This window comes from Ornithorhynchus anatinus, chromosome 2 (assembly GCF_004115215.2).
Source record: "Ornithorhynchus anatinus isolate Pmale09 chromosome 2, mOrnAna1.pri.v4, whole genome shotgun sequence".
NCBI classification, from domain to species: Eukaryota; Metazoa; Chordata; class Mammalia; order Monotremata; family Ornithorhynchidae; genus Ornithorhynchus; species Ornithorhynchus anatinus.
The window spans coordinates 135,131,505-135,144,064 of record NC_041729.1 but is presented as its reverse complement, the minus strand read 5'-3'; the positions used below and the strand labels follow the sequence as shown (position 1 = coordinate 135,144,064).

The following is a 12,560-nucleotide window of genomic DNA, read 5'->3' as shown; positions in this document are numbered from 1 at the left end:
GTTACCTTATCTGTAAAATGGGGATTAAGACTGTGAACTTCACGTGGGACCACCTGATTACCTTGTATCTACCCCAACACTTAGTGCTTGGCACATAGTAAGCGCTTAACAAATACCAACATTATTATTATTATTACTATAAATACGACTGAGTGGTGCCTGATTCCCCACTAACACGCTCTGCTTCACAGTCTCCCAAAAGCTGCGCTGGTCTTGATTCTATCTCCCTGCCTATCACTGTGAGGTAGAGAAAACCCCGCATAAAAACACCGCGCCCATAACATTGTTTAAAGGAGCTAAAAAGCATTTTGGGATCTAAAAATTAAATAAAGGGGTACGCTGAAGGAATTTTTAAAAAGATTCATATGGTTCAATTAAAATGGTTCTCATTCAACAGTACTTCAGGACTAGCAGAAGTTGCATGGCTTTCTAAGTAAATATATTTATGTTTTCTCCCCTGGTTTTTTTTTATGGTATCTGCTAAGCGCTTACTATATGTCAGGCACTCTACAAACAACTGGGGTAGACAGAAGATAATCAGGCTGGGCACAGTCCCTGTCCCACATAGGCCTTAATCCCCATTTGCAGATGAGGTAACTGGGTCACAGAGAATCAATCAATGGAATTTATTGAGTGCTTATTATGTGCAGAGCACTGAATTAAACACTTGGGAGAGTACAATACCACAGATCATGGGTTCGAATCCCGGCTCTGCCACTTGGCAGCTGTGTGACTGTGGGCAAGTCACTTCACTTCTCTGTGCCTCAGTTCCCTCATCTGTAAAATGGGGATGAAGACTGAGCCTCACGTGGGACAACCTCATTGCCCTGTATCTATCCCAGCGCTTAGAACAGTGCTCTGCACGTAGTAAGCTTAACAAATGCACGTAGTAAGAAATAGCAGACATGTTTCCTTCTCTTCCCTTCTCTTACAGTCTAGAGAAGTAAAATGATTTGCACAAGGTCCCACAGCAAATGAATGTTGTTCTTTCCACTAGGCCACACTGCTTTTCTGCTTCCCAGTTAAGAGTGTAAGCTCCTTGTGGGCAGAGAACAGGTCTCTCTGTTCTGTATCTCCTAAGCACCAAGCAGGTGTTCAAGAAAGGCAATTACTCCTCCTTCTAAATTTGCACTGTCCTTAGCAAAAACAGCTTGTTTTGAGACTGCCCCCAACCCCCGCAACTTGTTTTCCTTTCAGAGGGGATACGAGGCTTCCCACGTTTCACTTTCTCCCTGCGAAAAACGGACATCAACCAGGGAAATTCTCCTAACGAGACTCTTTCCTCGTAGCTGGAGAAAGCTTTAAGCGTGGGAGGCGGGGGCGCCGGGCGACCTCCAGTGATGCAAAAGCAGGGATACTGATTCTGTTTTCCTACTCCAGGGAAAGAGAGAGAGAAACCTCGTCCGGGAAAAGGTTCTGGGCAGCAGCGGGGTTGGACAGTTTCGGCCCTGAACGTTCTTTTCATCTCCCTGCCCCTCTGCTTTAGCCGGACCCTGGGTCGCGTTGGCGCAGGGTCTTGGGCGAGGGTACTTACCTGGGCGACTTGTTCCGCCTCGATAGGGCCTCAGCTGCCCGGTCAAGCCTCCCCTCCCGAGCTCTCCCTACGGCAGAAGCAGCCGCAGTAGCCTCGGGGTCTCGGAAACCGGGTCGGGCATTCAGAGCGGTATCTTTACACCCTCCTATTTCCTTCATCACAAGTTACTTCCTCATCTCTCCAGCCTTCACGTAGAGTTACACCAACAAACCAAGAGGGTTTTTTCTGCATTTAGAAACATCATATGACCCTGCGGGTGATAGGACAATTCCCCCCGTGCTGTCCGAGCCCATTTCCCGTTATATTTCTGGGTTGTTTCTTAATAAAGAAAGACGATTAGCCACCAGTTAATCAGCAGCGTGTCAGCCGGGGGACAACTCATCCACTTCATAAGATAGCAGAAGCTTTTTTTTTTTAGGACTCCAAGAGCCAAAAGCAGACGATAGGCTCTGGTTCACCGCCCAAAAAGAACGTAGAGACCTTGTCAATCAATCAATCAAGCAATCAATCAACCAACAGTATTTATTGAACGCTTACTATATGCACAGTATCAAAGCTCCCTTGACTCCCAGGGCTGGACTCTTTCCACTTGGCCACGCTGCTTCTCTTTTTAAACAATCCATTAATCACTCAATCAGTGGCACTTTTTGAGCGCTTACTGTGTGCATGATAACACAGGTCCTCTGACTCCTAAGCCCGTGCTCTTTCCAGTTGGCCACGTGGGTTCTCTTGCTAAAGGATCAATAAATCAATCACTGGTATTTATTGAGCGCTTACTGGGTGCAGAGCACTGTACTAAGCTCTCGGGAGAGTACAATTCAACAGAATGAGTAGATACACTCCATGCCACAAGGAGCTTAAGGTCTAGCGGGGGTGACAGCCATTAATATAAATATAATATTACGGGTATTATGGAGTCTGGGGGAATATCAAGTATTTAAAGAGTACAGATCGAAAGGCATAGAGGACACAGAAAGAGGAGGGAGTCAGGGAAAGGAGGAATTAATTGGGGAAGGCCTCTTGGAAGAGATGCTAATAAGGCTCTGAAGGCCGGGAGAGTGGTGGTCTGATGTACAGGGAGGGGGAGGAAGTTCCAGACCATAGGGAGGTGCAATCAGTCGCTCAATTGTATTTATTGAGCGCTTACTGTGGGCAGAGCACACAGTAGTAAGAGTTTGGCATAGTACCATATAACAATAAAACAGACACATTTCCTGCCCACAGGGAGCTTACAGTCTAGATGGGGAGAAAGACATTAACAAGAATAATTGTGGAGATGAACTTAAGTGCTGTGGGGCTGGGAGGGGGGATGGATAAAGGGAGCGAGTCAGGGCAATGCAGAAGGGAGTGGAAGAAAAGGAAAAGAGGGCTTAGTCAGGGAAGGCCTCTTGGAGGAGAGGAGCCTTCAATATGGCTTTGGAGGGGGGAAAATAATTGTCTGTCAGATATGAAGAGGGAGGGCATTCCAGGCCAGAGGCAGAACGCGGGTGAAAGGTTGACGGCAGAAGAGAAGAGATCGAGGTACGGTGAGTACTTTGGTATTAGAGGAGCGAAGTGCGCAGGCTGGGCTGTAGAAGGAGGGCAGCGAGGAAAGGTAGGAGGGGGCAAGGTGACTGACTGCTTTAAAGCTGACGGTAAGGAGTTTGATGCGGAGGTGGATGGGCAACCACTGGAGGTCCTTGAGCACTGGGGAAACATGGACTGAGCATTTTGGTAGAAAGGTGATCTGAGTAGTAGAGAGGAGAGTGCCACACTGCTTCATGAGAAGCAGCGTGGCTCAGTGGAAAGAGTCCGGGCTTGGGAGTCAGAGGTCATGCGTTCGAATCCCGGCTCCACCACGCGTCAGCTGTGTGACTGTGGGCGAGTCACTTCACTTCTCTGGGCCTCAGGGATCTCATCTGTAAAATGGGGATGAAGACTGTGAGCCCCACGTGGGTCAACCTGATCACCTTGTATCCCCCCTCAGCACTTAGAACAGTGCTTTGCACATGGTAAGTGCCTAGCAAATACCAACATTGTTACTATTATATGGACTGAAGTGGGGAGAGACAGGAGACAGGGAGTCCAGCAAGGAGGCTGATACAATGATCAAGGTGGGATAGGATGCGTGCTTGGATTAAAGAGATAGCAGTTTGGATGGAGAGGAAAGGGTGGATTTTAGCGACGTCGTGAAGGTCGAACTGACAGCATTTAGTGACAGATTGGCTATGTGGGTTGAATGAGAGAGAGGAGTCGAGGATAATGCCAAGGTTACGGGCTTGCGAGACAGGAAGGATGGACTTGTTTTGCTTTCTTTCTCCCCCTTCTAGACTGTGAGCCTGTTATTGCGCAGGGATTGTCTCTATCCGTTGCCCAATTGTACTTCCCAAGTGCTTAGTGCAGTGCTCTGCACACAGTAAGCGCTCAATAAATGCGACTGAATGAATGAATGCACGATGCCGTCTACAATGGTGAAAAAGTCAGGGGAAGGGCAGGGTTTGGATGGAGAGATAAGGAGTTCTGTTTTTGACTTGCTACATTTGAAGCGACCGGAGGACATCCAAGCAGCAACGCCTTGAAGGCAGGAGGAGATGTTACAAAACTGCAGAGAGGGAGAGTGATCAGGGTTGGAGATGTAGATCTGGGAATGGTCCGCACAGAGGTGGCAGTTGAAGCCATGGGAGCAGATGAGCTCTCCGAGAGAGTGAGTGTAGTTGGAGAATAGAAGGGGGAGAAGCTTGAGGGACCCCCACGGTCAGGGGGTGGGAGGCAGGCTCACCGAAGAGACCGAAAATGAGCGGCCAGAGAGGTAGGAGGAGAACCAGGAGAGGACGGGGTCCGGGAAGCCGAGGTCGGATCGGGTTTCCGGGAGAAGGGGCCAGTGGTGAAGGCAGCTGAGAGGTCGAGGAGGAGAAGGATGGAGGAGAGGCTGCTGGATCTGGCAAGGAGGAGATCCCTGGTGACCTCTGAGAGGGCGGTTTCTTTGGAGTGAAGGGGACGGAAGGCAGATTAGAATGGGAGGGGAGGAACTTGAGACAGCAGATGTAGACAACTCTCTCAAGGAGTTTGGAGAGGAAGGGTAGGAGGAAGATGGGGTGATAACTGGAGGGAGCTGTGGGGTCCAAAGAAGGCTTTTTTATGATAGGGACAACATGTTTGAAAGCAGTGGGGAAGAAGCCATTGTACAGCAATGCTTTTATATCAAACAAAAACTCCTCATCGTTGGCTTTAAAGCTCTCCATCACCTTGCCTCCTCCTACCTCCTCCCTTCTCTCCTTCTACAGCCCAGCCCGCACACTTAACTCCTCCAATGCTCACCTTCTCACTGGGCCTCCATCTCACCTGTCTCACAGTTTAATTAGAGGGAGAACTGGTCTCGAATCCTCATCTCACCGTTGAGTGAACTGAGGTACAGAGAAGTGAAGTGACTTGGCCAAGGTCACCCAGCAAGCAATTGGCAGAATAAGAGCCTCTGACTCCCAGGCTCTTATTCTTTCCACAGGGCCACGCTGCTGCTCGAATAAATTGTCTTCAGTCATTTCCCAGGCCCACGCTTGGTGCTGGAATCTTAGAAAGGGACAGGAGGAGGCGGCTTGAGTTTAAAAAATGCAGGTTTGGCTGGGTCAGGGGAGGAAGAAGCAGGGCACCATCAGAGGAAGTAGTTTGGAGGGACCCGAGAAGGACAAGGGTCATACATTTCCTTTGCATTTTCCTGTTCTTCCTCCCAGTTGGCAGGTGGGACTGAGAGTTTCTCCAGACTAGTCTCCTACGGGCCGGGGAAAGTGTCTACCCACCCTGTTGTCTTGTGCAGGACGGGTAGTGCTCAATAAGTAGCACTGATTGATTGATTTGCCTGTCGTACAAACAGGCAACACTTAGGTTTCAGTCATTCATTCAATAGTATTTATTGAGCGCTTACTATGGGCAGAGCACTGTACTAAGCGCTTGGAGTGTACAATTGGGCAACAGATTGAGGGCTTCAGTGTCCTGCTTGGTCTTGGGGGGGAGGGAGGAGAAGAGAGGGATAAAGGAAGCCAGGGGTGAGAAGAGTCTGCTGGCTCAGGGGTTACACTATGCCCTGCAGTGGGTAGTCCCTGTGAGCCCGGCACACCCCTTGCCTCGGTATCCCTACCCCCCTTCAACTCTCCTCAGCTAAACCCTCTCCTCCCCCCTTTCCTCGGCTCCTCCCCTTCTCCCGTCCCCTCCCCTCAGCACCGCACTGGTCCGCTCAACTGCGTATATCTTCATCACCCTATTTATTTTGTTAATGAGATGTCCATCACCCTGATTCTATTTATTTGCTATTGTTTCAATGAGATGTTCTTCCCCTCGATTCTATTTATCGCCACCGTTCTCGTCCGTCCGTCTCCCCCGATTAGACCGTGCACCCGTCAGAGGGCAGGAACCGTCTCTGTTACCGATTTGTACATTCCAAGAGCTTAGTACAGTGCTCTGCACACAGTAAACGCTCAATAAATACTATTGAATGAATGAATCCCTCCAGAAAGCAGTACTCGGCTATACTTTGGGTCGGGGGAGCAGCACGGATAGAGCCCGGTCCTGGGAGTCTGAAGGACCCAGGTTCTAATCCTGGCCCCGCCATTTGCCTACAGTGGGACCTTAGGCAAGTCACTTTACTTCTCTGGGCCTCAGTTCCCTCATCTGTAAAATGGGGATAAAGACTGCGAGCCTCATGTGGGACAGGCACTCTGTCCAACGTGATTACCTTGTATCTACCCCAGCGCTCAGAGCGGATCTTGAAGCTCCCCCTCGAGATTCGTAGGCTCACTATGGATAGGGAAGCAGCGAGAAGCAGCGTGGCTCAGTGGAAAGAGCCCGGGCTTGGAGTCAGAGGCCGTGGGTTCTAAACCCGGCTCTGCCGCTTGCCAGCTGTGAGACTTTGGGCAAGTCATTTCACTTCTCTGTGCCTCAGTTACCTCATCTGGAAAATGGGGATGAAAACTGTGAGCCCCACGTGGGACAACCTGATCACCTCATACCCCCCAGTGCTTAGAACAGGGCTTTGCACATAGTAAGCGCTAAACAAATGCCAGAGAAGCAGCGTGGATCAGTGGAAAGAGCACGGGCTTGGGAGTCAGAGGTCATGGGCTCGAATCCTGGCTCTGCCACTTGTCAGCTGTGTGACTGTGGGCAAGTCACTTCACTTCTCTGGGCCTCAGTTCCCTCATCTGTAAAATGGGGATTAACTGTGAGCCTCACGTGGGACAACCTGATCACCCTGTATCTACCCCGGCGCTTAGAAAAGTGCTCTGCACATAGTAAGCACGTAACAAATACCAACATTATTACTTAACTGCTCTGTGCCTCAGTTACCTCATCTGGAAAATGGGGATTAAAACTGTGAGCCCCACGTGGGACAACCTGATCACTCTGTATCTACCCCGGCGCTTAGAACAGTGCTCTGCACATAGTAAGCGCGTAACAAATACCACCATTATTACTTAACTGCTCTGTGCCTCAGTTACCTCATCTGGAAAATGGGGATGCAAACCGGGACCCCCATATGGGACAACCTGATCACCTTGTATCCTCCCCCGGCACTTACAACAGTGCTGTGCACATAGTAAGCGCTTGACAAATCCCACCATTATCATTATTATTAGGGCATGTATCTGTTACATTGTTGTGCTCTCCCACGTGCTTAGCACAGTGCTCTGCACCCAGCAAGGGCTCGATCGATGCGATCGATTGATAGTAAGCGCTTAACAAATATCAGAAAAAAAATCTGCAGGGAGATAGGTATGGTGATTACCTTCACCCCAAGGGGAGAAAGTTGGGGGGCTGGTTAGGCCAGAGGCAGGCTGGCCGTGATGGCGGTTTCCTCCCAGGAGGTGGGGCGAGTGTTCCACCAGCTTTCCCTTGCCCTCCTCCTGCCCACGTGCTCCCAAGAGATAATAATAATAATGTTGGTATTTGTTAAGCGCTTACTATGTGCAGAGCACTGTTCTAAGCGCCGGGGTAGATACAGGGTCATCAGGTGGTCCCGCGTGAGGCTCACGGTTAATCCCCGTTTTACAGATGAGGTAACTGAGGCCCACAGAAGTGAAGTGACTCGCCCACAGTCACCCAGCTGACAAGCGGCAGAGCCGGGAGTCGAACTCATGACCTCTGACTCCGAAGCCCAGGCTCTTTCCACTGAGCCACGCTGCTCCCCACCGTATCTACCCCGGCGCTTAGAACAGTGACTTGCCCACAGTCACACAGCTAAGTGGCAGAGCCAGGATTCGAAGCCATGACCTCGGACTCCCAAGCCCGGGCTCTTGCCACTGAGCCACTGACCCCATTCAGTCAATCATCCAATCGTATTTATGAATAATAACGATAATAACAACTGTGGCATTTGTTAGGCCTTATGTGGGACAACCTGATTACCCTGTATCTACCCCAGCGCTTAGAACAGTGCTCGGCACATAGTAAGCGCTTAACAAATACCAACATTATTATTATTATTATTAGGCGCTTCCTACTTGCCAAGCACTAAGCACTAGGTAGATACAAGTTATTAGGCTGGACACAGTCCCTGTCCCACGTGGGGCCCACAGTCTCAATCTCCCTATTACAGATGAGGTAAGTGAGGCCCAGATAATAATAATAATAATGTTGGTAATTAATAATGGTTGTATTTGTTAAGCGCTTACTATGTGCAAAGAGGCCCAGAGAATAATAACAATAATAATAATGTTGGTATTTAATAATGGTGGTATTTGTTAAGCACTTACTTTGTGCAAAGAACCGTTCTAAGCGCTGTGGGGGGATACAAGATGATCAGGTTGTCCCACGTGGGGCTCACAGTCTTCATCTCCATTTTACAGATGAGGGAACTGAGGCCCAGAGAAGTGAAGTGACTTGCCCAGAGTCACACAGCTGACGAGTGGCGGAGCCGGGATTCGAACCTATGACCTCTGACTCCCAAGCCCGGGCTCTTGATCCAGAGAAGGTAAGTGATTTGTCCAAGGTCACACAGCAGGCACGTGGAGGAGCAGGGATTCGAACCCATGACCTCTGACTCCCACGCCCGGGCTCTTGGTCCAGAGAAGTTAAATGTTTTGCCCAAGGTCACAAGGTCACCTAGAACCCCTCTAATCTGCCTTCCGTCCCCTTCACTCCAAAGAAACCGCCCTCTCAGAGGTCACCAGGGATCTCCTCCTTGCCAGATCCAGCAGCCTCTCCTCCATCCTTCTCCTCCTCGACCTCTCAGCTGCCTTCACCACTGGCCCCTTCTCCCGGAAACCCGATCCGACCTCGGCTTCCCGGACCCCGTCCTCTCCTGGTTCTCCTCCTACCTCTCTGGCCGCTCATTTTCGGTCTCTTCGGTGAGCCTGCCTCCCACCCCCCGACCGTGGGGGTCCCTCAAGCTTCTCCCCCTTCTATTCTCCAACTACACTCACTCTCTCGGAGAGCTCATCTGCTCCCATGGCTTCAACTGCCACCTCTGTGCGGACCATTCCCAGATCTACATCTCCAACCCTGATCACTCTCCCTCTCTGCAGTTTTGTAACATCTCCTCCTGCCTTCAAGGCGTTGCTGCTTGGATGTCCTCCGGTCGCTTCAAATGTAGCAAGTCAAAAACAGAACTCCTTATCTCTCCATCCAAACCCTGCCCTTCCCCTGACTTTTTCACCATTGTAGACGGCATCATGCATTCATTCATTCAGTCGCATTTATTGAGCGCTTACTGTGTGCAGAGCACTGCACTAAGCACTTGGGAAGTACAATTGGGCAACGGATAGAGACAATCCCTGCGCAATAACAGGCTCACAGTCTAGAAGGGGGAGAAAGAAAGCAAAACAAGTCCATCCTTCCTGTCTCGCAAGCCCGTAACCTTGGCATTATCCTCGACTCCTCTCTCTCATTCAACCCACATAGCCAATCTGTCACTAAATGCTGTCAGTTCGACCTTCACGACGTCGCTAAAATCCACCCTTTCCTCTCCATCCAAACTGCTATCTCTTTAATCCAAGCACGCATCCTATCCCACCTTGATCATTGTATCAGCCTCCTTGCTGGACTCCCTGTCTCCTGTCTCTCCCCACTTCAGTCCATATAATAGTAACAATGTTGGTATTTGCTAGGCACTTACCATGTGCAAAGCACTGTTCTAAGTGCTGAGGGGGGATACAAGGTGATCAGGTTGACCCACGTGGGGCTCACAGTCTTCATCCCCATTTTACAGATGAGATCCCTGAGGCCCAGAGAAGTGAAGTGACTCGCCCACAGTCACACAGCTGACGCGTGGTGGAGCCGGGATTCGAACGCATGACCTCGGACTCCCGAGCCCGGGCTCTTGGTCCAGAGAAGTTGAGTGATTTGCCCGAGGTCACATAGCAGGCATGTGGAGGAGCCGGGATTAGAACCCATGACCTTCTGACTCCCAGGCCCGTGTTCTATCCACCCCGCCGTGCTGCTTCCCTGTTAATCATGTCCAATATAGTCCCTGCCTCACTTGAAGCTCAAAGCCTAAGCAGGAGGTAGAACAGGGTTTGAATCCCCATTTTACAGATGAGGAAACTGAGGCCCAGAAAAGTGACTTGCTCAAGGTCACGTAGCAAATAAGCGAAGCTGGGAATAGAACCCAGTCCTTTGACTCCCATGCCCGGGCTCTATCCATTTTTATGAAGTGCCATCCAGTCGTTTCCGATTCATAGCGACTCCATGGCTATACTTTCTCCGGAACGTCCCGTCCTCTGCCATAATCCGCGACCTTTCTAATGATTCTTCCGTTATCGTTGTTACGGTCTCTGTCCGTCCAGTTGCCGGGCTGCCTCTTCCACGTTTTCCCCGGATTTTTCCTAGCATTAGTGTCTTCTCCAGAGAATCAGTCCTCCCGATTGTGTGTCCAAAATATGCTAATCTAAGTCGAATCATTTGGCCTGTGAATCAACCCTCCTACGAATCAACTAACTTACGTGGCAGGACGGTTTGCGAATGCCAGTGAAGCTTCGAGCTAAGCCACTGAGAGATAATAATGATGTTGGTATTTGTTAAGCGCTTACTACGTGCAGAGCACTGTTCTAAGCGCTGGGGTAGATGCAGGGGAATGAGACTGTCCCACATGAGGCTCACAGTCTTCATCCCCATTTTCCAGATGAGGGCACTGAGGCCCAGAGAAGTGAAGTGACTTGCCCACAGTCCCACAGCTGCCAAGTGGCAGAGCCGGGATTCGAACCCATGACCTCTGACTCCCAAGCCCGGGCTCTTTCCACTGGGCCACGCTGCTCTCTAGGGTTACCCGTAATGGAAAGGTCTAAGCGGAAGCGTCCAAGTGGATTTGCCCAGCAGCTGATTGGGGAGGAGTCAAAGGCGGGGGATCAAATGGTCAAAATGTGGATCAAAGACAACGGCAGAGGCTCTATCCATTAGGCCGCACTATTTGGCTGCATTTTTTCCGCGAGTCTCATTCCGCCATACCCATCTGCCCCACGGCCCACCCTGGCCTGACCTACAGGAAGCCCCCGGGCCCCGCCGGCCCCTCCATCCCCGGCCCGCGCCCCAGGTTCGCTTTGTTGAGCAGCTGTCGGTGGTCAAGTCCCCACACCCTCCCTCACAGCCTCCTTCCCTCATCAGATCCTCCCGCATCCTCCCCTGCAGCAGCTGTTACGGCTTGGTTGGGGTCTTTGGTTTCCCAAGACTCGAACGGGTCAGGGAGCAGCGAGGGGGGCAAACTGGACGGGGGTGAGGAGGGGGAAGCTGGAACCTCACCCATCCCAAAATACACGAACCCTACACTATGGCTTCCATTCATGGGGTACCATTTGGACCCCCCCCCCGATACGTGGCGAGATAAAAAATACTTGGCTTTCAAACTAAAGCCAAACACAAAGAGGCTATGAACATCTTGTACATATTACACTGGTCCTGCTTCTTTGTTGTTTTTTCCCCCCCAGTGGCATTTGTTAATAATAATAATGTTGGTACTTGTTAAGCGCTTACTATGCGTCGAGCACTGTTCTAAGCTTTGGGGCAGATACAGGGTAATCAGGTTGTCCCATGTGGGGCTCGCATTTTTAATCTCCATTTTCCAGAGGAGGGAACTGAGGCACCGAGAAGTTAAGTGACTTGCCCAGAGTCACACAGCTGACAGGTGGCGGAGCTGGGATTAGAACCCATGACCTCTGACTCCTAAGCCCGGGCTCTTTCCACTGAGCCACGCTGCTTCTCTTGTCACGCGCTTACTATGCGCCAGACACTATACAAAGCGCTGGGGTAGATACAGGCAAATCATTTTGGACACCGTTTCTGTCCCACATTGTGCTCAGTCTTAATTCCCATTTTGCAGATGAGGGAACCGAGGCTCAGAGAAATTAAATGACTTACACCAAGGTCACACAAAAGACAAGGGGCGGAGCCAGGATTAGAACCCGGGTCCTTCTGACTCCCAGATCCAGGCTCTAACCACTAAACCACAGCTGCTTCTCTTTCTCTACTTTCACGTCGCTTCATTACTAGGTGCCCAAGAGATTTCTACCCCGTTAGGCAACCAGCCTCACCTAAATTCTTCTTAGGATTCTAATCCTAAAATATTCAAATAAACCACACTAGTGGTGACCACGTGGCCATGACGAAGGTGTATACGCATAGATGCATCCATGTGCCCTTGATGACTCGAAGCCAGGACTCTCCCAAGCGCCTAGTATAGTATTCTGCACACGGTAAGCGCTCAATAAATACGACTAGTTCATTTACCGAGCACTTTCCGTGTGCAGAGCACTGTACTAGGTGCTTGGGAGATGTCTTCCCTGTCCCCGAGGAGCTTCAGCTCGTCGAGGGCCGGGAACGTGTCTGTTTATTGGTATAGGCACTCTCCCAAGTGCTCAGTACAGTGCTTTGCACACAGTAAGTGCTCAAGAAATATGAGGGACTGAATGAATGAATGACTAGAGGCTACAGCCTCTAGTCCCGGCCTAGCTGGACTCTGGTCTCCAAAACGGGCCTCTACAACAGCACAAACTGCTGGAGAGACCAACGGTCTTGACCAGCAGTGGTTCCGACCCTTGCTGAAAGCTCGCTGAGGGCAGGGAATGTATCT

General features: G+C 50.5%; 1 protein-coding gene across 2 annotated transcripts in view; it reads right to left on the bottom strand.

Moving 5' to 3' along the window:
• The window catches only part of LIMS1 (LIM zinc finger domain containing 1), a 189,864-nt gene that overhangs the window by 115,417 nt on the left and 61,887 nt on the right, over positions 1 to 12,560 (bottom strand). Inside the window, exon 1 of one of the 2 annotated variants that reach the window (XM_029057962.2) lies at positions 1,535 to 1,794. The exons of the other annotated variant lie outside the window; for it this stretch is intronic. Within the exon in view, the coding sequence (XP_028913795.1) occupies positions 1,535 to 1,692 (158 nt within the window). The 5' untranslated portion in view covers positions 1,693 to 1,794. Of the gene's footprint in view, positions 1 to 1,534; positions 1,795 to 12,560 lie in introns of those variants that run through there. 2 annotated transcript variants of the gene reach the window in all.